The 27,547-nt window shown below is 34.8% G+C and overlaps 1 protein-coding gene across 1 annotated transcript in view; it reads right to left on the bottom strand.

The window, feature by feature from the left end:
* Polr1A (RNA polymerase I subunit RpI1) overlaps positions 1 to 27,547 on the bottom strand; it is a 476,971-nt gene that overhangs the window by 330,870 nt on the left and 118,554 nt on the right. Inside the window, exons 11-12 of the mRNA XM_090382924.1 lie at positions 21,452 to 21,705; positions 6,811 to 6,919 (exon numbers count right to left, since the gene is read on the bottom strand). Coding sequence (XP_090239050.1) covers positions 6,811 to 6,919; positions 21,452 to 21,705 — 363 coding nt within the window. The remainder of the gene's footprint in view (positions 1 to 6,810; positions 6,920 to 21,451; positions 21,706 to 27,547) is intronic.

Here is a 27,547-nt window from a genome sequence, read left to right as displayed (position 1 = left end):
AGAAATCTGGCCAAACCACGTGGTACAGTTGGAGACAATTGTAATCTCCAGTGGTGCAGTCTCCTGCCCCGATTAAATAGCATGTTGACCCAATTAAGCAAAGTAAACTCTGGCTATTTTTTCGATTGGATTCTATTTTTTAAGATTTGCCTCAAATAAACGGAATCTACTGTATATACATATTAACGCTTTTTAGGCATTTTAACAAGAATACAATTACAGTAACGTACAAATTCATTTTGTATTATTATATTTCAACAAGGAAAAACAAATTGAGCTAACTGATTGCCCATAAGTCTATCACACTTTGTAATCTGTAATGTTACTTAATCTAATTGCAAGATTTTGTCTTATGATTTCTAACTTTAGTAATATCTTAAAAGAAAATGCACATACACACAATACTGGGATACTATGCATAACCATTCATAATCAATGTTTCTGGCCACACCGACCAAGCTACTTTCATATCCAACCTGGCAAGGTATCAAGTGATAAACTATCTGTTCAGTGAAAACTTGTCCAGCATTCAGTGTAAAGATCTAGTCACACCTTTTGTGTGAATTTCAGTTTAAATGATATTTTATGAAAGGCAAACATTTGGCATTGGAATAGAACTTTTTATCCTCTGTGTTTTATAGTCTTAATTCTCACATTCTGCTATGAGCATTAACACCACTGCATTTATTATGCAGTTTGCTCACTGCTATGACCAAACTACATAGTAAATGCAAATGAGGCTACACCATACTTATGCAATAAAGTTTTATAGCCCTTGTAACATGAGGCTATTGTCCTAAATTAGCTTAAGTTTACTAAACAATATTAAGCGACCTGCCCAAAGAAAACACAGATGAAGAAATTCTCTTACTTAGAAAAATTTTGTTGAAAAAGCCAAATAAACCCTAACCCTGGCTTGCAACCATGAAGGAAGTTGTATACAGCAATGTGAAAAGAACTCTTCTTTTTTTCTAAAATGAACTATTTTATAACTGCAAAGTTTTAACTTTGAATGTTGTACACAACAGTTCAACTGAATAACTTCACTGCCGATAATTTTAGAGAACCCTTCACTATGGCAAACGATGAGTGATCAAAGTCCCGAAACACTCGGTCATGGCAATGTTGCATCTAAATAAATAATAAAGTAAACTTTCATCAGAGAGAGAGAGAGAGAGATAGCACCTTTTAATGTGTATAGTAAAATTAGATTTATTAAAAATATATGAATATGCCTGATTTAAGAGATTTACCAAATAAATATAATGAAACTATAATGTTAAAATGAAGACTGATGCAATAAAGCATCATATATTTAAGAGTGTAAATATTCTATATAATATTGGTGTATATTCTATATAATACCATATATTCTATATAATACCATAGAAAACTCTTAAACGAAAAAACTGTTTGTATTTTGAAGGAGCATCATTTTATCTATATCTCATATTTATTATGAGATACAGATATAATGATGAATAAGTATAAGTATATAATGATGAATAAGTATAAGATACAGAATAAGTATCTCATACTTATTCGAGGTAGTGCAATACATGGAAACTCGTTGTGAAGGAGGAGCACAATATGAGATACAGATAAAATGATGCCCCTTCAAACTACAAACATAGTTTTTTCGTTTAAGAGTAGTTTTCTATGGTGTATTTACACCAATATTACATATTATAATGAAACTATAATGTACTATCCCACTGAAAGGCATAGGAAGTTTGCATTAAAAAAAAAGGACTTATTGCTACAAAAAAAAAAAAAAAAAAAAAGCTAAACATGCTGTCTCTAAACTTAGTGAAGAGACACCAACGAATCTAAATTCAAACTTTTTTTTTTTTTTTTGTCTCAGAGAACTAGCTTTTTTCTGAAAGTTCTTTTCTCTGTTGGATTACAAACAATTCTGCCACTAACTGACACCTCAACAGTGGAAAGCTGGGCACATTAAAATTAAATTCGAACAACAACAAGCACTTATATTATAATGGACAAATCCATTCAAACTTTAGCATTTTACTTCTCCAAGACCTTCAACAACAGAGAAAGAGCTCTTATGAATCCAGAGGAGTAATGCACTTATATTCTTGTTATTTCTGCTTCTCACACTACTTTAAGGGTCTAAAGATTCCTCCCACCCAGCCTGCACCTGCAACCATGCAGCAAAATACACAATTGTTTGCGCCGTAATTTTAAATCATGATTCCACTGTATTGTTTGAGCACCTTCTTGGTGCTCAAATAATGATTTAAGGGGCCATGATCCAGTGATTAGCAAGTATGGCCAAAAGTAAGGAGATTGAAAGTTGAGCAAGTACTCTGCAACAAAAAAATGCATGGCCCATTGTGACTATAGCACTAAAAATCCAGCTTCCATTAATAATTCGATATGTAGTAGTAGTAATAAATACATAATAAATAAATTTTCTGTTTATACTCCAGGATGACCAAATGGTCAGAGGAGTTTACAAGATACACAGAATACAAAAAACAGCACCGTATTCAGCAGTCACGGGCTTGAACCCTGATCACTCAAGGCATGTGTACTTATGCACTCGCGCGCCTGACCACTAGGCTACAGCGGCCTTAGTAGTAGTGCTGGCATGTGATGCAAGAAAGCAAGCGTATGAGCTTATGCAGCATCAAACAAACAAAAAAAAAAAAAAAAATTACAAAACAATCCCCTCTAAATATTTGTCCAGTTCCTCCTTAAATTTATTTAACCTATCAACTTCCACAACGACAGCTGGAAGTTTGTTCCAGCAATTAACCACCCACTGGCTAAAGGCAAATTTCCGCACATCTATTCTACATCCGTCCTTCTTCAAATTCAATTTATGCCCCCTTAGGTTCATAATCTGAACAAGTGGAAGGATCCCATCAGAATTCAGCGTGCTCAATCCATTCAAGGCCTTATACACCTCAATCAGATCACTTCGCAGGTGCATAGTCTCCAGCCATTGCAATTTGCAGAACTTAAGCCTCTCCTGGTAAGAGGATCCCTTCATTCCCTTCACCAATCTTGTTGCCCTTCTCTGTACACGCTCAAGCAAATCTACTCCTTCCTAAAATGAGGCCCCCAGACCTGCACACAGTACTCAAGGCGTGGCCTGACCATTGCCTTATACAGAGAGACAATCACCCCCTTTTCCCTGCTAACAAAATTCCTGTATATCATTGACAATACCCCATGACCTACCCTGGCAGCCTGTCTGCATTGTTCAGAAAACTTCATATCTGACTGTACAATTACTCCCAGGTCTTTTTCATTTTCTATCTCCTTAAGTGTAGTACCACACAGTTGGTACATTTCTCTGCGGTTACTTCTACCCATATGCAGTACTTTGCATTTTTCAATGTTAAACTTCAGTTGCCACTTCTCAGCCCATCTGCCCAAATTTCCTAGATCCTGTTGCAGTAACACACTGCCATTACTGTCATTAACAATCCTGCCAACCTTTGTATCATCTGCAAACTTTGATACTAAGCCTGATACACCTTCATCAATATCATTGATAAATATACAAAACAACAGTAGACCCAACACTGAACCCCGTGGGACTCCACTAATAACATTAGTCCACAAAGAGCAGCACCCATTGATCATCACCCTCTGTCTTCTCCCACTCAACCATCCTTTTATCCATTGTAGAAACTTACCCTCCCTTAATACCATTCTGCTCCAATTTGTACAGTAGTCTTCCATGCGCAACAGTGTCAAAAGCTTTCCTGAAATCCACGTATATGATATCAAAATTATTTTTTGCATCCAGTTCCTTTGTAACCACATCATAATATCCTATCAAATTTGTCAGACAAGACTTTCCCTTAACAAACCCATGCTGTGTCTGAATTATTGCTGCAGTCTTGTCTAGATGATCCTGCAATGTATCTTTAACCAGTGACTCCATTATTTTTCCCGGAACAGAAGTTAAACTAATTGGTATGTAATCATGATGAATTTATAAACTTTTCTGGCTTCAGCCATCTAGAGAATAAATGGTAATTTATTTAAATTCATAGCACAAGAGAATCCCAATTTAAGATTTTTACTAACGTTTAAAGTATATATTTTTTGTGATCCCAACCAAAGTTTCATATAAAAGGTATTGCTTCCTTGATTTAAAGTTTTACTCATATTTTAGGTATGCTTTGATTTAGTAATGTACCCAAAGTGTGATTACTAAGTTTTCTTCTTTTGTGAAATTATGCAATACCTTTCTATCCTGTTCTCCTTTAGTTTATGCCAACTCTATGACTGAGACAGAAACTATAGCATTTTAATTATATTAAAAATTCCACAAAGCCAGTCCTATTTGATGGACCAGGATATACTATAAGATGTATCTTTTTCATTCTGGGGATATTTTTTTAGTTTATGAGTCTTAAGTGTATTTATGCATCTAAATGAACACAATACTGTTTATGAGGTCAGTTTGGTTATTTCCAACTGCACTGTAATTTTGATTTAGTACTTGAAGCATGGCCCTAAATGATCACAGATAACCAAATAAAAGATGTATTATTAGGCTGTTCTATTTAAATAATATTTTAATATGTAGGTTAGTGCAAAAGCATCATGTTAATGTAGTCATTAACAAAGTAGTTAAATTAATTAATTAAATTGGCATCGTTTTGGTTATATCTCATATTGTGAATGCCTTCACAAGTTGCCATGGTATTGTACTACCTCGAATAAATAACATACTTCATAACTGGGTTGTCACTATTGCAACACCAGGATACCCACCGAAGAGAGGCCAACAAGCCTTGAAACGGTGCCGTCAGGGTGGTGGTATCCACTGAGAATAAATAACAGTAGTCTTCTCCACTGGTGAAGTGTTATTTATTCAAGGTAGTACAATACCATGGCAACTCGTTGTGAAGGCATTCACAATATGAGATAACCAAAACGATGCCAAGTGAATTAATTAATTTAACTACTTTGGTAGATAAATTTGGTAGATGGCTACGTTAAAATGATGTTTTTGCACTAACCTACATGTTAGTCATTCTACCTTGTAGCATGAGGCCTATACTCTTAAATATTTTATATTTTAATTTATATGAACTTTTAGTAACCATTCATGACTGGAAAACTTGTAAAACCAAGGTGTTTTAGGAATTACTATGCTGCTCTATATGTAACCGAAAATCATAAGCTCAAAGTTTCCTTGACTTCTTCAAAGGATTTGGTGTAAACATAGGAGCTGCTGGTAGAACGGTACTGCTGTTTTTGGAGCTAACATAAATAAAACTTTTTGTAAACATCAATAAAACACAGAATTCCCAAGAAATGTCACAATAATTATCCATCCTTCTTTCCTGCAATAACACCAAATAGGGCATTACCCACTGCTTAAATACAAAGCAGTGAGAAAGCACTGGTACAGAAGACCATCACTGTCTTGGAAAGAAAGGCAAAACTGAACTTAAATTTCCCAGAAAATGCACAGAACAGCATTATGAAATGGAGGGAACCTGCAAAACAATTATCAAATGTTTCAAGAGAGAGAGAGAGAGAGAGAGAGAGAGGGAGATATGCTAGGTTTTTTTGGGAGGTTTCCACATACACTGCTCTATACTGTTTGTATATCATCAAATCAACATCCTTACAGGGCCTTTTACCCACCACCAGAATCTAAAAAAAAAAAAAAAAATCACATGGTGCCATAACTGATGAATCAGGAGTTGCTGAATTTGAGTAACTGTGTTTAACAAAATGCTATACAAAAGTAGCAGCCAGTCTTTGGAGTTCCACTTTGACATTGAGGGGTGTCAATCATGGATCATTTTCAACAACTGTCTGCCCTCTTTAAAATGGCTGAATTTGCAAAAATTCGGCCATTGAATCAGGGCATTATTCGAGCTTGCAAAGCCCACTATCGTGGTGAGCTTCTTGCTGGTGTTGTGAACTCAGAAACTCAAGTTTAAGAATTTCTGAAAATATTAACACCAAAAGATGCTGCATACAATATTGGATTAGCATGGAAGAAAGTAAGCTCAACTGCTGGGAAAAATGTATTGGAAAAGATGAGATCACTAATAATAACCTTGAATTAGCAGCATTTTCAGAACAAGAAGAAGAGGCTGCTTGTAACATACTTGGTGGCAGTCCTGGAGCAAATGACCTGGCTGCTTGGATTGAGGTGGATAAGGAAGCTCCAGTTGCACATTACCTGAGCAAAGAGGAAATTGCAGCCTCTGTGAACAGCGAGACGACAATCAACAAACAGAAGGCTAGTGACCTAAGGAGTAACTCAAACGATCATGTGGATGACTCGTTTAAGGAAAAAGCACCAGAAATTATCAAAGTGCTTGAAAACAAATAAAGTGATGGCATGGTTAGAATGTCAGCAAACATTTATTTATTGCATCTGACCACTATTAAGAATTATGTACTGAAAAAACAGTCATCAGTTCTGACAAAATAAATTACATAACTATTTCAGAACAGATGAGTAAAATGAAAGCCCATAACAGCATTGTGTATCAGTAGAATATAAAGAGAATGTATAACCATTAATGCTCTATTTTTAAGGCTGTATACTCAAAGCTTTAGTAAATAAAGTATTTATTTAATAAGTAAAGTGTATTTATGTTAATAAAAACTGGGGGGGGGGGGGATCGCTTTGTTTATAATGAGAGTTTTGAAGTTGTCGCCTAACTTCAGCAAGGTTGCCCAGTCCTGAAGTATAAATGAACTATTTCTTAACTTGAATTTTTAAAAAATTTAAACATTTAATGAAATGTAGTAAAGCAACACATGCAACACTTACCAGTAAAAACACATAACCATTACCTGTTTTCCTGACCACAATGCAGTAGGTTTCCAAATTGCTGGTGAAAGTATTTTTATTGGTTTATGGATAAATGTGAGTGCACCAAATACTAGTCTTTGATATTCTTCTCTGAAATATTAAAATACAGAATTTATTTTTTTGCAAGCAGATTATCATACAATGCACTACATAAACTAATTTTTTTTATTTATTTTTATTATTAGCCATATGGTACAAGGAAGCCTGAGGCTTATGCTGCACCATCCAAAAAAAAAAAAAAAAAAATTCCCAAGTTACCCTGAGAGAGAGAAGTAGAAAGGAATCACCAAGAAAGAGAAGAATGATGATATCCAGCTCAGGACCCTGGGTTTGCCAAGCTGGATATCATCATTCTTCTCTTTCTTGGTGATTCCTTTCTACCCCTCTCTCTCTCTCTCTCTCTCTCTCTCTCTCTCTCTCTCTCTCTCTCTCTCTCTCTCTCTCTCTCTCTCTCTCTCTCTCAGGGTATTAACATTTAAATGTTTTAAACACTAAAGCTGGCTGACAAAATTAACACATTCACTTTCATCTATATTTCAGAGAGCACATTTAACATGCCATCATTTTCAAAATGTGTTGAGAAATAACAGGGTTCTGAACATTCTGAAAATTTGTAATTAATGGTTAAAAAGTAAAAGTATGGAATTCATGACTAAAAATAAACACCTACTTTTGGTCTGAGCTGTAAATCAGAAAAAAATTCAAAGTTCTATTGAAAGTTTATTCCACGTACATAAACTAAACTCAACACAAGCATATAAAAAAAAAAAAAAAAGTACCAAGCTATATATATATATATATATATATATATATATAGCTTGGCACTATACCAAGCTATAATATATGCATATAATATATGCATTATGGTACAGTACTTTTGGGTACTGCTGCACTCTTATATGAGTCAACATAGCAAACATTAAGTGAGAGTCATCATAAGAAGTCATACCAAACCAGTTGTTCTCTGTTCAGTTACACACAAATTTGAAAGCCACACAAATGGCAATATTTTTAAAATCTCAAAATATATGTACTGCCCCCAACTACTGGGTACAAATTTTTTTGAGTAATATTAGAATAAACAACCTGTCCCAGTATTTGAAAGCAGCACATTAGTGTCAACCAATACCGATAAATCAGTACTATTATTACTACTAATATACTCACATAACAAAGAAAAACATTGAAAATTACCATTAGCCAATAGTATAATCACCAGTACAATGCATATTTTACTATGCATAGTGTAATGACTGAAAACAACTTAAATATGTAATGGAATTTAATAACTTAAATTATTCTAAAACCCTTCAAATGATCAAAAACAAGTGTGTCTAATATTGACATGGAACCACACATCATATGATATACTTAAAAATAACTGGCACAGAGCCAGCTTTCACTTTATTTTATTTATGAAATAAAATGCCATTCAGAAATTGCTGATTAGTAATTCATGTATTTTTAAAATTCAAAATATGTTAAAATATACACTTGACAATATGTTAAGTCTGTATTTTAACATATTTTGAACTCTCATATTATATGAGAGTTCCAAGGTAGATGAGAGTTCTCTCATCTACCTTGGCTTGCTACCCCACCCTCCTTTGTGACATGCCTGTCACAAAGGAGGGTGGGGGTAGCAAGCCAAGGTATGATTATAAATTATCTCCTGATAATTTATAAATCATACCAATATTCAATAGTCTCATCAGTTCATTGGCATCAATTTAAGTCTAAAGCTGGAACAGTATCTTTTGTTGGTATAAAAAGCAGTAGCTTCTACAATTGTAAATATTTTTGTTGAATTTGAAGTACTGGTTAAGTCATCAAATGCAGACATTGTAGGATAGCAGAAACATGGTGTCACTCAGACATAAATGATCCTGAATTTGAATATGGGGAGTACAATGTATACAGAAAGAACAGACAGGGCAGAAAGGATTATGCTCTTAATTAAGAAGCATATTAAATGTAAGGCAGTGCATCCAGTCGACATGGATGATCAGTGCAATGATATAAGTACCGGGAAAACAAAATTGAGAGTAGGAGTGCATAATTATAGGCCTAATGACTGTGATGAGTATACAAAGCAGCTACATAAAGAAATAGAGTAAGCCAATAAATCAGAATATCTAATAATGGAGGAATTTAACTTTACAGGTGTTGACAGGAATTTGTAGCTTGGTCGCTCACATGCTAGCAAGATTTTTGTAGATTTCTTGGATGGTTAATTTCTACAGTAGCATGCTAGAGGGGCAACAAAAGGAAATAATACTCTTGATCTGGTTATCAAGAGTGATTCTTCATGCATCAGAAATCTGCAGGTAAAAGATCCACTGGGTAGCAGCAATCATAGTGTATAATGTGAAATTTAATTAGAAATCTAATGTGAAATAAAATAACTACTGTCAAGGATAAAGGCTTTTGCTTTCATAAGGGTGACTACAGTGATCCAGAGTTTTTTTTTTTTTTAAATTCTGTGCAGTGGGACCAACTGATCATATTACCAACAGCAAATTCTGAATGGGAAGTATTCAGTCAAGTTATCAAAGAAACTACTAGGCTGCTTTTCAACAAAGAAATACTGTTCAAGGCTTAGCCCTAAATGAATAAATAAATGACCTTAAAAGAACTACTAAGACATGTAGAAGAGAAGAAAAATGCATGGAATGCATATAAATTGTCAGGTGATACAGAAGCCTGCAGTGCATATAAATTATGTCTGCAACCAAGTCAAAAATGCAGTTAGGCAAGCTAAGGCAGATTATGAGAAGTCGCTGATAAAGAATGCAAAGACTACATGCATATATTTACAGTAGAAGGAAGGGGTTGAATCACATTGGGACACTATGTCAATGAGTTAACTGTTGATGACCCTGCTCAGGTTGTGAATCTACATTCCTGATGCGTGAATGTAGATTCACACATCAGGAATTCTTTATGGAGGGGAAAGAATGCCAGAAGTTTATCAAACTCTAACTTGAAGATAAATGACTTAGTGATATCTGAAAGGAAAGTGAAATTGTTGAAGCTGAACATAAAAAACGTGCCAGGGTGGATGGAATCTAGCCAATAACCTTACCAATAACTGTGAGAGCATCCTTGGATTTAGAGGAGGTCCCTATGGACTGGAGATGTGCAAATGTATCCCCAATTCATAAAGAGATACATAAAGTCACATGGGAATTACAGACCTGTTAGCTTAACATCTGTTCCAGGGAAAATAATGAAGTCACTGGTTAAAGAAGTAATGCAGGACATCTGGAGAGGAATGCAATTATACTGCAGTCATAGCATGGTCTTGTCTAATGAACCTAATAGGTTACTATGATGCAGTGACCAAGGAACTGGATACAAGGAAGAATTTTGATATCATACACTTGGATTTCAGGAAAGCTTTTGATACTGTTGCATATAAAAGACTGCTATACAAATATATAGCAATGCTAGAGAATTGTGGTATTAAGGGCAATTTATTGCTATGGATAAAGGAATGGTTAAGTGGAAGACAGAGTGGATATTGATGGGCATTGCTCTTTGTGAATTCCCCAGGGTTCAATGCTGGGTCCATTGTGGTTTTCAATATTTATTAATGACATTGATGAATGTATATCATACTTAATGTCTAAGTTTGCAGATGATAAAGTTTGGCAGGGTGATTAATGACAGTAGTGATAGTACAAAAAAAGGCCTCAGCAGCCAAGTGGTCATCACAGGAGTGCAGTAGCACGCACTCTTTGAGTAGACTGGGGTTCAAGCTTCTTACTGCTAAATATGGTCAGGTGTGGGAGTGCAGTAGCACACACACTCTGAGCAGACTGGAGTTCAAGGCCCTGACTGCTAAACATGGTCAATCTGCAATCCACACTGGACCAACATGGCAGATTATGGTCCATTTCACTAAACATCTTTCTGAGACTACACAGATGAGAGGCATAAATTCAAGTTGAGGAAAGACGATTGCAGAATAGATGTGCAGAAGTTTACCTTCAGCCAGCGGGTGGTTGATTATTGGAACAGGCTTTCCATCTGTTGTTGTTGAAGTGGATTGAATAAATCAAAGAACTAGACAAATTCTTGAAGGTTATGGATGGGTGAAGTGTGTGTGTGTGTGTGTGTGTGTGTGTGTGTGTGTGTGTGTGTGTGTGTGTGTGTGTGTGTGTGTGTTCTGACTAATGTTATATAAGCTTGCTTTCTTGCATAATTTGCTACTACTACTAATTACTATCTGAATGCTTCCCATTTATATTTACAGTTGGAACATCATCAGTATCTTACTAAACAGAATTTAAACTGAGATCATTGCAGTCATCTTTATGAAAGCAAAATCTCTCCTCTTCACCTCTGATAATAGTTATATCTTTAAATAGATCCCACAATAAAATGCTGTGATCTGTGGCACCTAGCAGTTCATTCTTCTGGAGGGTCCTAATGCATGAGGAGTCAATATTTGTCTACAGTTGTTTATCATACTCATCACAGTCATTTGACCTATAACATACTCCTAAACTCATTTTTTTTTTCCCATTGCTTATGCCAAACTAACTCAACATTGCACTAGTCATTCATATCAACTGGGTGAACTGCCTTAGATTCTGTAAATAAAATAAATAAACCAATACAAGTTAGTTAATACAGAATGACGAGTCTCTGTAAGCAACCATAATTGGTTTCATAAGTAGGACATTTCACCATGTGAATTATCTCAAGGATTTATTTTGAAAGCTAAAGAAATATACTAAGAAAACTTAAGCAAATATATACTTTTCAAACTCTTCTTCGAGATCTTGATTGTGATGGAAAGTGAGTAAGTAAAAACAACTCTCATGCCTCCTTTTGCTTTATTAGAGCTATACTGGTACAGTCCTGACAACAGGGACTAGGATATTTTCCTTTATTTTGGACTGGATGTTTGAAAGTAATACTTGAGGCAACAAATGCAGGGAGAAGCTGATTTGGGTGAGATCAAAGTGGGCTGGGAATAGGTTTATCCATTTTGCAGCAACAAATCTGGCCAATCTCTGGAATTTATTCCCCCCCCCTCCATAGTTAGAGAACAAGAAAAGCTAGGGGAGGAGGAGAAGAATGGTTACTCCCTTTTATTCCTATTGAATGAAGTACACAATTAGTTATCGAGATTGATGTTTCAATGATTGGATCACTATTTATAGTATTTTAAAATTACCTTCATGTTACATTGACGAACTCAGCCTAATTTATTGTAAATGTATCAGACAGTACAATATACTATATTAAGAGTGGCATTATTTCCAAAAATTAATAGCATTAATAAGATGTTTAATTTCACGATTGTATTGGGTAATTTAAGCCTGGAGTTGTATAATTGTTCGATTACTTTGAATTTTTTTGATTCCTTTTCTTAATGCTTTTGAATTTACATTAATTCCTTTTGAATGAATTGCATTATTGTACTTAGTTTTTTTATTTAAATTTTTAAATTTAAAATTCTGTTTTTTTTTCTTATACATCACTTTCAATTAAACAAAACTATTAGTTTTGCACAAAATAAGAAAAAATAACCTCAAACAAAAATGTAAAAGTATTTTCAGTTTATAAAATCAATAGCACCAAAATTTAAATCTCTTTTCCTTATTTTTACTTATATATTACATGTATAAGCAAACAATGCAGAAATGGTTTACTAATTCTGCTGGGAGGGGTAAAAAAAAAAAAAAAAACTGTATAAAATAGAACATAAAACTATTAGGCACTTCCGTTTTTGAGTTTATAAAATCATTAAAACTGTCAAGAACGCAATATTTCAAAGTTACACAGGCACATCTTTTTCCTCTTAAAATGCTGTTTTTTATTATCCCTGCGGGATAATAAAAAATTTTTTAGAAGTAACCCCAGAGAAACATACCAACTGTGTGGTACTACACTTAGGGTGGTAGAGAATGAAAAATACCTGGGAATAATTGTGAAGTTATTGTTATTTTTTTTTTTTTTTTTTTTGGAGCATTAGCAACTAAGGCCATATTGCTCTGGGGGATATGCGGTGGTCATTTCCTGACCTTTCCGCATCCTCAGTATTTGGTGAAGTCAAATATGAAGTTTTCTGAGCAGTGCAGACAGGCTGCCAGAGCAGGTCATGGGGGTATTGTCAATGATATACAGGAATTTTGCTAGTAGAGAAAAGGAGGTGATTATCACTTTGTATACGGCAATGATCAGGCCATGCCTTGAGTACAGGTCTGGAAGCCTCATTTTAGGAAGGATGTAAAGTTGATTGAGCAAGTACAGAGAAGGGCAACAAGATTGGTGAGTGGGAACGAAGGGGTCCTCTCACCAAGAAGGCTAAAGTTCTGCAAAGTTCAGCATCTGGAGACAAGGCACCTGCGAGGTCATCTGATTGAAGTGTATAAAGCCTTGAATCGGTTAGGCAGGCTCAATTCTGATGGGATTCTTCCTCTTGCTCAGATTAATAAAAACCTGTGGGGGCATAAATTCAAATTGAGGAAAGACAGTTGTAGAATAGATGTGTGGAAATTTGTCTTTAGCCAGTGGGTAGTTGATTGCTGGAACAAACTTCCATCTGTCATTGTGGAAGTTGATAGTTTAATAAATTCAAGGAAGAACTGGACAAACTTTTAGAAGGAATGCATATGTGAATTTTTTTTTTTTTTTTTAAAGCTTGCTTTCTTTGCATCATATGCCTCTACTACTACTAATACTACATCCGCAAACTCTAATGGATGATGTTTTAAAAATGTTTTTAAATGCACTGAAATATATAAAAAAGAAATATTAAAATATAAACAAATATGATTTTCATCCCAAGATTTTTCAAAATACAAAAAGCACATTTTTTGTATAATCCAGGCATAAAAACTGGCAACATGTTTTATGGTAAAACTTTTTATTTATTTTTACTGCATAAAAATGGCACCTTTTCTCTGCACCTTGTTTCAGTTTTCACTAATTTTACTGCTTGTTCTGATTGCTTCCTATCTCTTTTCTCTCTCATACCAGGGAATATTTGTCATTAGTGATCAACTTTTCACTTCATTTATGAGATCTAACCCTAACTTCCTTAAAAAATAAAACATTCTTACTTGAATTCTTTGCACTATTTGCACAAACAGATATTTGTAGCTTATTCTTTATTTAGCACAGAATACAAAATCACATGATTAGCCATCCACTGTTTCTGATGACATCATATACTGCACATAATTCATATACTATGTCTGCTCCTCCAATGGTATTATGTATCATTATAAAAATTATAGATTTCTTCGGGCATCAAATTTCACAATTCCAAAGAGGCTTGACTTCTCTATTATATTCTTTGTGTTCACAAACTAACTCCTTACTTTGCTCTTACAATTCTCAATATTCATACACAACTGAATTTATTGTTAATATATATTTCTTTTCACATAAATAAATGATGATAAAAAAAGACAACAAAATGAAATTAATACTAGCCAAGACAACAGAACTGTTTTTTATATAACAAATCGAACATATAACAAAAACTGATCTTGATGTTAAATGAGTCATTACATTAATGGATTAATTCCATTTAGATGTAACTACAATTAAATAACACTGTTACCATATGATATAAACATGAAATACAAGCAGCACCTATGAGTGTCACATGTCTATGAAGCACAGAAAGTTACAAAAACAGATGTGTGAAACTTGTTAGGTTCTTTCACGCTAATACTCTGTGAAAACCACAAAAATATTACTTCAAAAACAAAGAGTAAAACTAGATTATTTTTAAGAAGGTAGAAAAGTTTCAATCATTAAACATGGACCAACAGTTACTGTGCAGAACTTTTTTGTGAAAGGCACCTAACAGGTTCTGCACACCTAGTACCAGACCAAAAAATTCCTTAATAAATTACAAGTCATAGCTCATTATTATTTAGTAAATTATGATGGCAAATAATCTTTTATAATGAAATTAAATATTTTTGTAGGGAAGAGTGGCCATTAATCAGCACTTAAATATTTTTCATTTCATTACACTACAAATAGTAGAAAACTGACCATATCTGAGTGAAATGAAATTCAGAAGGAAAAAAAGATTGCCTGATTAGTGAAACTTTTATACATGACTTACAAATGTTCTAATATGTTACCTGAAAGAGTCCTTTGCCTATTGTTTTATTCTTGAATAGCAAAATCAGGTATTATAAGTTGCATTCAAATATAAGGTCTCTTAATTTATATTTCACAAACATAATAAATATGAATAATGTGTCACTTGTATAAGAAGTACTGATTGCTTGAGGTGCTTCTCCCTCAACATGGCAGCACTAGGCACACCACTAAAAGTTTCTGATGGAGAGGGGGTTAGAGAGAATCACATCTTTTCCTTGCAAGCAGTACCTTATCATTGAATTTTTGCACTTGAGTAAGTGAAATTCTAATAACATTCAGTGGGGAAAAAAATGTCTAAAATGTCCTGAAGGTTTAATAGATGTGAAAAATATACAAAGTTGGATATACAGGTTCTACAAAGCACAAGAATCATATGAGAATGAAAACTATCTGTGAACTAGTCACTCTCAAGACAACATGAGGCAAAGGTTAAGGAGGACAGAAACTTTCAATATTGTTATGCATATCATGCTGCGCACTAACAACAATTGCCTGATCTGGCCTAGTGAATGACTGAGCACCTGCATTCATGTATGCACTCTCCCAGTCATCTGATAATGTACAGCATATTTAGTATGATTTATTCCATGTTTGCATTTCTGTATGTACTTGCTGAAGGAGTTCGTTACTCCAAAAGCTACTTGTCGTATTAAAACTTATTAAATTTAGTTAATTACTGCTTCCACTGGCTCTGCTGTAGTCTCTTCTTCTAGCAGTGAATTATTTATGCAATTTAAGTATACATTTCCCAGAGCAGTTTTTAGTGATACTGTTAATCAGCAGATCTGTAAATGAAAAAAATAACACATCTACATATTTGAAAAATAGACAAACTTGACTATGAGCCAAATAAAACTAAACCTATCAGAAAACTGTACAGTACATCCAATTATTGGTAGACTTTATAACTCAAATGACTGTGCATTATTAAAGATAAGTGATTTATACGCAAAACTGAAATAAAGCTAAGCTGTTTTATTTTTAATTACTGTTATACTGTAGTTAACAATATTACTGTAGTAATATTGTTATACTAGAGTATAACAATATTACTGTTATACTCTAGCTATGTCATGTAAGAATTCATGGTCAAAAGTTATTCAGAAGTGTAAATTTCAGCATAGTAGAAAAGAAAGGAAAAGCTACTTTTTATAATGTAGTTCAAGAAGCATTTTGTCAAACAAATGTAAAAGAGACAGAAACAAATAAAAAAGGAAGTTTTACTGTAATGAATACCATACAATATAGCAGTGAATTGTTTATGCAATTTAACCCTTAACCAGGCAATTTCTAATCAATGTGACCAATGAAAGTTAAAGAAGATGTGGACCAATTGGAAGGAAGGTAAAAAGAATGGTTCTTTATAATAAAATATATTATCCGGTGTTTTGTGAAATATTTCTTCTAATAATTTTTTCCTCCTGAAAAATCAATCCATAAGGTCTCTTAGACCCCATACCTTGTACAGGGTTAAGTATGCTGTACATTCAAAAAGATCCCAGAATCGCACACTAGTATTTAAATGGTTGCGCTACAGCCATAAGGTTGCAAAGTACCTATTCAATTCATCAGCAACATCAGCTGAGTTATTTAAGACTTTCTCCATGACCAGCACACAAGGGTCCAATCTGATTCATTTTCTTCTTCTTTGTATTCACATACACAAAAAATTACTTGTCCCCACTCTTTGCTCTCTTAGCCAGTTCTTTCTCATACTCAGCCTTCACCTCCCTAACCTTATTTGTGGTACTATCACAGATCAACTTGTTACTGTTCTATGCTTCCGCTTTTCATCACTCTGTAATTATCCTATGATATCTTTTTTCTCCTCTATTTGATCTGCCAGCTCCACATTCATCCATTTTGGCATCCTACTCCTCCTGCAATATTTTCTTAATACATGTGGCTTCTGCAATTTTTGCTTTAAAAGGTATTCCGTGATTCAAATGCAATCTGCCCAATTAACAGATCCCATATAGTGCCTTAAATGTCACAGACCTGTCTTCTGAACTTAAAAACTGTGCCTTTATCATTAGCTAATGCAATATCTTTCTTCATCTTCCACTAACAACTGCGTGATCACTACCTTTTTTCAGGTAGCAATTTCTTCTTCTGTGGCTAAAATAAAACTAATAAGAGAAACCCCTGCAGTCAAAAAACACCTATTTTTGTTATATAGCTGCTTTAAATTATATAAAGTTTTAAATTATATAAAATTTCTCAATCCAGTTTAGGCAACTTTTCCCTATATTACATCTTCTGAATGATAAAATTCTCAAATTACAAAAGTTAACACTGCATCCTTGAGCTAGATCAGTGAAGAGTACAATGCAGATTGTTCAACCAAACAACAGATTGTGCCCTGTATCAGTTGTTGTAAAACTGAGATTTTACTTGGACTCAAATTAATTATACAAATTTTCAGTGCATGGAATTCCATCTCAGACCACAGGAGGAGGCTCTGTCTGGTGATACAGCAGATACTCATATTCAGCACCACTAACAGACAAAAAGGAAAATTCATGCCAGCTGTCATCCCTATTTTTTTTTAAAATTAACTCTGTGAACGTAAATGCATAATTCTATATGAGAACATCTTCTCCTATGGTGAATCATTAGTTATTCAAGGCGATATCATGGCAACTTGTTGTGAAGGTATTCACAATATGAGATATACTTAAGGATGCCAATTTATAACTACTTATGTGGTTGGTTACGTACAGAAATTATACAATTGCACTAATCTGTATTCTTGTAATGGCTTTACCAGCATTAGAAATGCATAAGCCTTTTATGAAATTGTATTCTCTAGATCTAGTTTAAGATTGAAAATTAGTTTATGCAAACTGCTGAATAAACCATTATGTTTAGAATTTGGTGGGGGGGGGTAAAAATTGGGACATCAGGACAAATCCCATAAAACCAAGACTAGATGTCCTGGTTTTCCTGGATTTTTCACCCTATATTAAAAAAAAAAAAAAAAACCACCCTTAAATCAGCACATTGTATTTCTAGGTTTATGGGTTTCCCTTGCAATATAATTCTGTTATCCAGTAGTTATTAGCTCAGGTTGTGTTTTGGTCATTTAAGTGATGCCAATAACTATTACAAAGTTAGTAATATAGTAATTATTTGCCATGAATACTGTGCACTATATCATGTCTCCCAAGAGGGAGACTACTGACTTATGTATTGGTTCAGCCTTACCAACAAATGCCCTTATATATTTTGTATTTATGCAGAATATATAAGGGCATAACTGCCATTAGCCATCTAACACTACTGCCATTAGCCATCTCATTTGTGAAGTCGTCCAGTAGAAGAATATCATATAATAGGCCAGTATGATATGACAATAGGCCTCATTAACCCAATAGTTTTATGATATGATATGAGGATTGGAACTTGCAGATTTTAATATGGGATGATGGTTGTATACTACATAAATAATCTTTCTCTGTGTAAGTGTGACTCAAAATCCACTGTGGCAACTGATGATATTCAAAGATGTATGACTGTGGGTTATACCTCAATGAGAAAGAAAAACCAAACGGCCTGAATGGCATCACACTCATGGTGCACATTCAACAAAACCAAAAAGACAGTGGCTCATACCCCATTCGAGTCATCTGGGGAAAACATCACAAAGTGCAGGTCTTAAGAGGCAGCAGGAACATCCATCAGTACATAAACCATTATGGCCTTGGTTTCTAGGATAAGGCCGCACATAAGCCCAGTATCACATTTACCAATGTGAAATGGCATCTGGTGCAGTTTTGTTCCCAATGTTCATGGACTCTAAAACAGTAGCAGAAGGTGCTATGGAGAAACTGTTGCCTATCAGAGTGCACAGTTTCAACAATGACATTTGGTGGAGGTGATCAAAAGGCAGGTGGTTTGGACTTGTTCCAGTGGTGTTAGTGCATAAAACTACCAAGTCCATGACCTACTTGGATGTTTTGGACAATTATGCACTACACTCATAGGCAGAACCAGAATTTTTTTTTTCTGGGGAGTGGAGAGTTCACACGTAAATCATAATAGTCTAGTCTGTCTAGGTGCTGTATGTACAGGGTTTAATGCTGGTAGTATGATAAATGCATTTTTAGTTCCCCCATATTAGGAGAATCACAGATCAGGAAATTGTAGTAAGACAAATTCAGAAATTTGTTTAAACTTATTTTTTACTCATGTTTTTATACAAATAATTACAGCATAAAACATGCTGCAAAATAACTTACTGTTACTTCATTTACAGGGTTTCAAATGTAGTTCAAGTTTAGTCTCCTGCTAAACTTTCAGCAGAAGATTGAAAATGAGCACTGAAAATGAGCTTTCTGCCATGTTATGATGGGCAGAATTGATGAGTTGTAGAATGACCCTGATGTCTGGGACACAAGACAAGCTTTTGTACGCTTCTGCCTGCGAGTCTGCTCTGCAGTCTTGTTTCATCTATACCTGCTTCCAGATCATGAGTTCCCCTTCCAAAGCTGTGAAACAGGGCAAGTCATTTTTGTACATTTCTGTACTCTTCAACATTTCTTTTGAGGAACTGACATAAAAGTGACACCCTTTGGTGTAAACGGGATTGCTTACTCTCGTGAAAAGCATTGAAGAAAGTGGCCTGTGATGACTCAGCCTAGCTGAATCTATGGTAGATAGAGGGAGGGCTGCATTCAACCCCCCCAGGAATTCCAACAATGTGTAGTTCCCGCAGTCCCTACTTTCTTTCATTTTGTTTCTGGCACAACAGTACATTAAAATATGATGTTTATAAATCTATTGTTGGGGAGACAGGGAATATATTATGCAAAAAGGATAGGTGGAACAGAACCAGAGTATGTCTGCCAGGGTCAAAAGTTGATGACGCTGTACAGCAGATATCATCTTTTAAGGGCAAAAAAGATAATATTGTTGTACACATTGGCACTAACGACCTTAAGAGCACATCTGCACTGTACAAGGCAATGGCGAGAGCACTCCTTGAATACTGTTTACAGATGTGGAGGCCTCATTTTTGGAAGAATGTAGAGTTGCTAGAACAAGTACAAAGAAGGGCAACAAGATTGGTGAGGGGAACATAAGGTTGCTCTTACCAAGATAGGCTTAAGTTCTGCAAACTGCAGCACCTGGAGACTAGGCTGATGGGATTCTTCTTCTTGCTCATATTAAGAACCTTAGGGAGCACAGATTCAAACCAAGGAAAGGCAGCGGAATAGATGTATGGAAATTTGCGGATAGCTTAAATAAATTTAAGGCTGAGCTGGACAGGCATTTGAAGTGAACAGATGAGTGAAATGAGAGGGTTTTTTTTTTTTTTTTTTTTGGCTGATGCTGCATAAGCTTGCTTTCTTGCATCATATACCTCTGCTAATGCTAAATCCAATTTATGGGTGAGAATGTCCCCATGTGCCCCCTCCCCTAAATCCACCTGTTGCAGCACTATGAAAATAAGCTGTCAGTACTAGTATGAGAAAATTGCTGTGTCAGAGTGAGGGTCATGTAGGATTGGTTTGTGGATAATGATATAAAGATGGACTGGTTGTCTTATAGCCTAGGCCTCAGTCCAGCTGAATACCTGCAGGATGAACTAGGGTACCAGATCACACTGCAGCCAAAACAATCCTCTTCTAAACTAGCTCATGCATGTGCTTTTCAGGAGGAAGAGGTGAATCCTGGTCAACATCTATCAGAAGTCAGTAGAAACTACACTTGATAAGGTTGAAGTCATCAATACAGGCCAAAGGTGACTACTACTGTTTGAATTAATTCCTCTTTTTTTTTTTTTGCAATTCTGTGTGCATGTGTGTGTGTCTCCAATATATTCAGATGCACAAACAGATTTGAATTTGCACAAAAATTCCATTAAATGTTTGGTATTATCTGTACAGCAAATTGCATTTTCATCCTTTGTTATTGTCAATTTACTTATACAAAGAATACTACAATTAGAAACAATAGACAGTAAAGATAAAAAAAATCTGCCATGTATTAACAAATATCTGGATAAAGTACTAAAACTAACCCTAAACAATTTACAAGTAAGACTTATGATAAGGATAAAAAAAAAAGGAAAATAACAGTAATTATATTAAGTACAAGGCAAGGCAAAAAGCATACAGATATCAACATTTATCAGAAATAATTCCTTGTTCAACAACTCTTGTATACTGCTTACAACTTTAATAAAAGATATTTTTATAGAACTGATCGGAAAAAAAATAATTGAAATAAAGCAAACTGGAAGACTGGTTTGTGTGTGAGTAGTCTTTCAGAATAGTCTGGAGTCAGTTTCTCAAAATTCGGGAAAATATCCTAATTTAAATCTTCATTTAGGTTTAAAACATTTAAGTAATATTTATATTTATCTAATAATATTCAACGTCGTCAGTGTATAATAGCATATGATTACATCAGATTTATTACTCTGGGGAAAAAATTACCCAACTTTCAGAAATAACACACAATATATATACAAACCTTGTAAAAAATCTTCCTCTTCTAGTTAGCATTGATCCAGCAATGACATGATCCTGAATAAGGCCACTCAAAGGTGTTCCATCCTTTGGTACCAGATACTGAAAGTTCACACTTGCAATATTATAAGCTTCTGCTCTGGCAAGCTCACTTTGTGGAAAGTGGGCATTCATTTCATCACCATCAAAATCAGCATTATAGCAATTGCAATTTGCATAATGCAAGCGAAGAGTCTTTTCTCCAGGCAGGACTCGGGCCTATTAATATGAGTGAAACAGCCTTACAGTGAATATAAAATAAAATATAATTAACATGTTACTATTTAAATATATATTCAAACTGTACTGTACATTCTGCATAAAATCATGTCAAGTTCTGAAACTGCAAAACAAATAAAAGTTGCCTATTACACATTGATGTTATGAATCAAAACAAATTAAAAATTTAATTCCAAGCTTACAAATATATTCAGAATAAGCATTTAAGATTAAGAACAGTGAATAACAAATAACTTTATAAATGGGCATATTGATGATGTCACTATCACTACACTCAGGCTAGTGACAATGATGCATTTACAAAGGAACTGGATGCAAAAAATAATTTTGATATTATATACTTAGATTTCAGGAAAGTTTTTGATACTGTTGTACATACAAGACTGCAGTAAAAATTGGAGCAGTATGGCATTAAGGGAAAGTTGCTGCTGTGGATAAAGGGATGGTTGAATGGGAGAAGACAGAGAGTGGTTATCAATAAACACTGATTTTCGTGGGCTAATGTTAATAGTGGAGTCACTCAATGTTCAGTGCCTGGCCCATTGCTGTTTTCTATATTTATCAATGATATTGATAAAGGTATATCAGGCTTAATGTCTAAGTTTGCAGATGATACAAAGGCTGGCTGGGCAGTGTACAATAGTAATAAAAGTATGCAGCTGCAACAAGGTTAGAAAAATTAGGCAGATGGGCTGAGAAATGACAAATGAAGTTTACCATTAACAAATGCAATGTACTGAATATGGGTAGCAGTAATCCTAGAATAACGTATTAACTGTGGGGTACTATACTCAGGGTAGAGAAAAATGAAAAGGGGCCTGGGGATAATTGAGCAGTCTGATATGATGTTCTCTGAGCAGTGCAGACTGGCAGCCAGGACAGCTCACAAGGTTTCATCAATGATATACAGGAATTTTAGTAGCAGGGATAAGGAGGTGATTATCCCATTGTATGAAGCAATGGCCAGGCCACATCTTGAGTACTGCATACAGGTCTGGAGGCCTCATTTTAGGAAGAATGTAGAGCTGCTAGAATGGGTACAGAGAAGAGCAAAGAGTTTGTGATGGGACCAAAGGCTTCCGTCCTGCAAATCAGCAACATCTAAAGACTAGGCACCTGCAAGGTGATCTAATTGAGGTGTTTAAGGCTTTGAATGGATTGAGCAAACTCAATACTGATAGGCTTAGCAAGGGGAAGAATCCTATGTCCATGAGGAGAAGCATAAATTCAAATTGAGAAAAGATGGTTGCAGAAGAGATGTGCAGAGGTTTCCCTTCAGCCAACAGGTGGTTAATTGTTGAATAAGCTTCCATCTGTTCTTGTGCAAGTGGGTAGTGTCCAGGTTTGAATTTATTCAAGGGAGACCTGGACAAAGTATTGGAGGAGATGGATATGTGAAACAAGATAACTTTTTATTTTATTTATTTTTTTTGTTGCTGATGCTGTGTAAGCTTACTTTCTTGCATCATTTGCCAATATTAATACTAATAAGATGGAAGCATATTTAAAAGATCTTTAATGGTATAGTAAGGAAGAAGCATCTAGCATTATGTGTGCACTATGAAATGTTTTGTTTGTTTGTTATTTATTTTTTTTACGAGCATTAGCAACTAAGGCCATATTGCTCCGGGGATATGCAGTGATCATTCCCTGATCTTTCTGCATCCTCCATATTTGGTGGTCACGGGTTCGAACCCTGGTCTAATCAAGAAGTGTGTGCTACACCCTGCTGCTCCTGCCCACCTGGCTACGGAGGCGCCGTTTTATTTGTAATATCATAAAATAAAACAATACATATAAAGAACAAAATTTAAAGATAAGATAATAAAAAGAAATATGGAGAGGGTTATAGATGCATTATGGGTACAACTTTTTGGTGACAGAATATAAATTTTTATTATAAAAAAAAAAAAAAAAAAAAAGTTACCCCTTCTTTTGGGTTTTTTTTCCCCCACTCTCTTGTTAAGTCTGGCTGTAAAATAAGAGCTATTTTTAAAGGGTAGGATAGATTTTCTGTCTCTTTCATTGACCAATCAGAGTTAACTCTTATGACATGAGAAGTTGTGCATGTGATCAAGAGAGGATAAGGTAGGTCCTAGAACATGATGCTCTTTATACAGGTAAAAATTGCAGAGTAACAGTGTTTTTAAATGTAGTTACATCTTAATGGAATTAACTTACAAAGTAATAACAATTTATTTAAACCCACAGATTAGTTAAGGAGGGAGATGAGACCAGACACATTAACAGAATCAAAAGCAGCAACATTAAGGTAGACAGATAATACAAAGCTTGCCCTTTGATGGAGTGCCTTAGTGGCAAGAAAGGATCTTTCCAACAGATTAGTGGCAGTGAAGGCCACCCCCCCCCCTTCGTCTCACAATAAACATTTGGAAACTTTGACTGGAAGAATCTATTGAGTAAAGACAGTTATTGTTAGTTATTTGGTTTTTAGGAGCATTAGCAACTAAGGCCATATTGCTCCGGGATATGCGGTGGTCATTCCCTGACCTTTCCACATCCTCCGTATTTGGTGGTGACGGGCTCGAACCCCGGTCTAATCAAGAAGCGTGCGCTACACACTGCTGCTCCTTCCCACCTGGCTACGGAGGCGCCGAGTAAAAACAGGAAACAAAACATTTTATATGAGGATGAAACAGAGATGGCACAGAAATCTTTAAGAACTAAAGGATTATTAATTTTGAGACTAGGAAATACCTTGTATTGTAGCTAGAAGTGGTGGATGGGGATTTTTCAAGCAATTATCAAAAATGGAGAAATGGAGTCTAAGATATAAACACTAGCAAGCTTGATTATAAAATTGTGAATGGAATCATACACCATAGCACAGGATAAGGGCAAGTTCGAAAAGTAAAGGAACTAATCAGGAAATGGGTGATCATTCTGATCACCCAGGAAGAAAAATCAGCTCTACAAATAAAGCCAAGCTCTGAGATTTTTTTTTTTTTTTTTTGTTTTTTTAGGGCATTCTTGCCAGAATAAACATTAAAATGAAATTTCAAATTTTAGTTTGTCAAGTCCAACAAATAAGCTACAACTTTCTTATAGGTTAACAATAGATAAAGAGGACCATTTGCCAAATAATTTTTGATTATTTTATCTATTTATATTGAATTTATTAAGTAACAAATACATTATCAATTTAGGCTCAAACTTTACTTGGAGCTATGTCCATTACTTCCAATTATTCTAATTAATAGTTACCTAACATGGATACTGTATCAGTCATAACAAATTATTCATGGTTTAGGAAGCTAAGTACAAAATTCTGAACAGAATTTTTCTTCTTCTCTTGATACAATTCATTATACAGCACAAAAGATCACTTAATCATTGACTGAACTTGCTATTCCATTCCATGTTTGAGTCATCTTCAATGAAAAATTATCATCATCTCTTTCTCAAACAAACTGAAGGTGATCCATTTTGTCTTGGGCTGTGATTAGTATTGGTAGTGAGTGGCAAATGATACAAGGAAGCTAGCTTATACAGCATCAGCAAAAAAAAAAACAAAAAAAAAAAAAACTATCCCATCTCATCTTTCCATTCCCTGTAATAAATCACTTTTTTAATCCTTTTAGCCATTTTTCATTTCTTGACCTTTCTGTACACACTTTGGCACTTTTTAACTTTAATAAAATTGAAATCAACTGATTCACTGTCAAGATTAGCACCCTATCCTGTATATGATACACTACTATATTAAAGCAGTACAGTAATGAGCAGGAAGTCTACAGATATTTTGGAAGACAATGTAAATTTGACTACACTTGAATAAAGCCCAACACAGAAGAATTAGTGGATGTGTGATAAAGGTGATAGTTAACGTCTTAGTTGCACGTGTGTGAGATGTAGCAAGATGATGTAAGACAAGTTGGAGTGCTCAAATCAATTCAAATTTTGTCAGCAGCAGCAGAGACTGATTGGGTCAAAACATGGCAAAATGCCCAAGCCTATTTTCTCATGAATTGCAAGCAGGTATATGGAAGTCAAGTTGACAATACTCAGTAAGGATATACAGCTCAGTACTGAACCTACACATCTCCATCTTGTGGGCATCATGCCTGGAGTGGTCATGTCTACGCAGAATGCCCAAATAAAGATGAATCCCTTCTATAAATTGTAAAGGCACAAAAGCAACTTCCAGCATTCTATTAAAGATCCCAACTGCTGTGAATATAAAAGAGCTTTAGAACTGGCACGACAAAGGATTTCTGATGACTGAGTCTGATGCTGTGAATACAATGAAAACTGAATTTAAGCTGATTAAAGTCATTAAGATTAGTTTGTAACAAGCAAGATTTATTAGAAACAGCATCAAAAGCTGATTTAATAAATAATTCAATGTCAAATTCTTTAGTTATAGCAGGAATTTCTATGGTGGTTCCTAGAAAAGATAATCTATCCATAATCATTTATGATGTTCCCAAAGATTTGAGCCAGGATGAGATATTAGAAGAATTATATTGTAAGAATTTAGAAGAGTTTGGTATTACATGGGATGAAGTCAAGAAGAATATAACCTTCAGATCTACAACTAAGTACAGAAGCAATATAACAGGGCATTGGGTAGTTAGTGCCTCTCCACAGTTGTATAAACTGATTTCTACATTGGATAGAATTTACTTGACTGTTACTTAAAAACAGGTATAGGCCATTTACAATAGTCTCTAGGTGCTTCTTATGCCTTGGGTATGGACTTATGACAAAATATTGCTCTCAAACCTCCCCATCTTGTGGCCATTTTGCAAGAGGCAGACATGTACTGGTAGAGTGTCCCAATACAGACGAAGAACCGTATTTTGTGAACTGTAAGTGTAGGGAACACAAACTTCACCACTCCATCAGGGATTTTTGTTATCCAGGATATTTAGGGGCTATGGAACTGGTACAAATAAGGATGGCCAATGAATAATTGAAATAATCAACAATCAAATGGAGAATCTATTGAGTAAAGACAGTTATTGTAAGTTATTTGGTTTTTAGGAGCATTAGCAACTAAGGCCATATTGCTCCAGGGATAATCGGTGGTCATTCCCTGCCCTTTCCGCATCCTCAGTATTTGGTGGTCACAGGCTCGAACCGCGGTCTAACCAAGAAGCGTGTGCTAGATTAGTACTAAATGTAAAATTAGTACTAATGTAAATTAGTACTGGATGATTAAAATGGCATTTAGATTAACTTTATGCTTTACCTCTATTATTTTAATTTAGTAGCAGAAAAAATATTTATGAGGACTTCTACAGGATTACTTGTCACCTTAGATCCCACAATCATATTTTTACCATAAGATATTAACTTCCCATTCATGAGTTTCCCACTGGCATGATTTTCAGAAACCAAACCATCACAAATTACAAGAGATTACTATATTATAGTGAGGAGGGCTACAATTTATTTCTATTAAAATTTGACCAGAAAACCCAAACTGCTATGCAAGCAATTTGCTAATATGCAACTTGGTTGCATACTAGTAAATTGCTTGCATAGCAATTTACCAAATCTTTTCCTGAATCAACCTGTTTTTCTGATGGTGACAACTGCCACTTTGATATGATGTGCCAGTCAATTAATCACTCTAATGCATGACCTTATTCATTGAAGTTATTCTCAAGACTGCTTCAGAATAGCATAACCTAACCTGATATCAAAAATTTTTAAAAAAAAATAAAAAACCTGTTTTACATAACTTGCACACTGTGAATGAATTCAGAAAATTTCTCTACCTTATGCTAAAACTGTCATATATCAATAGATTCAGAAGATACAATAAAATAAAATAAAAACTACCTGTTTCAAT

This window comes from Mastigoproctus giganteus, chromosome 10, assembly GCF_048544385.1.
Source record: "Mastigoproctus giganteus isolate SK-2022 chromosome 10, ASM4854438v1, whole genome shotgun sequence".
NCBI classification, from domain to species: Eukaryota; Metazoa; Arthropoda; class Arachnida; order Uropygi; family Thelyphonidae; genus Mastigoproctus; species Mastigoproctus giganteus.
Note: the sequence above shows the minus strand (reverse complement) of the source record. Positions and strands in the feature narration are given on the sequence as shown.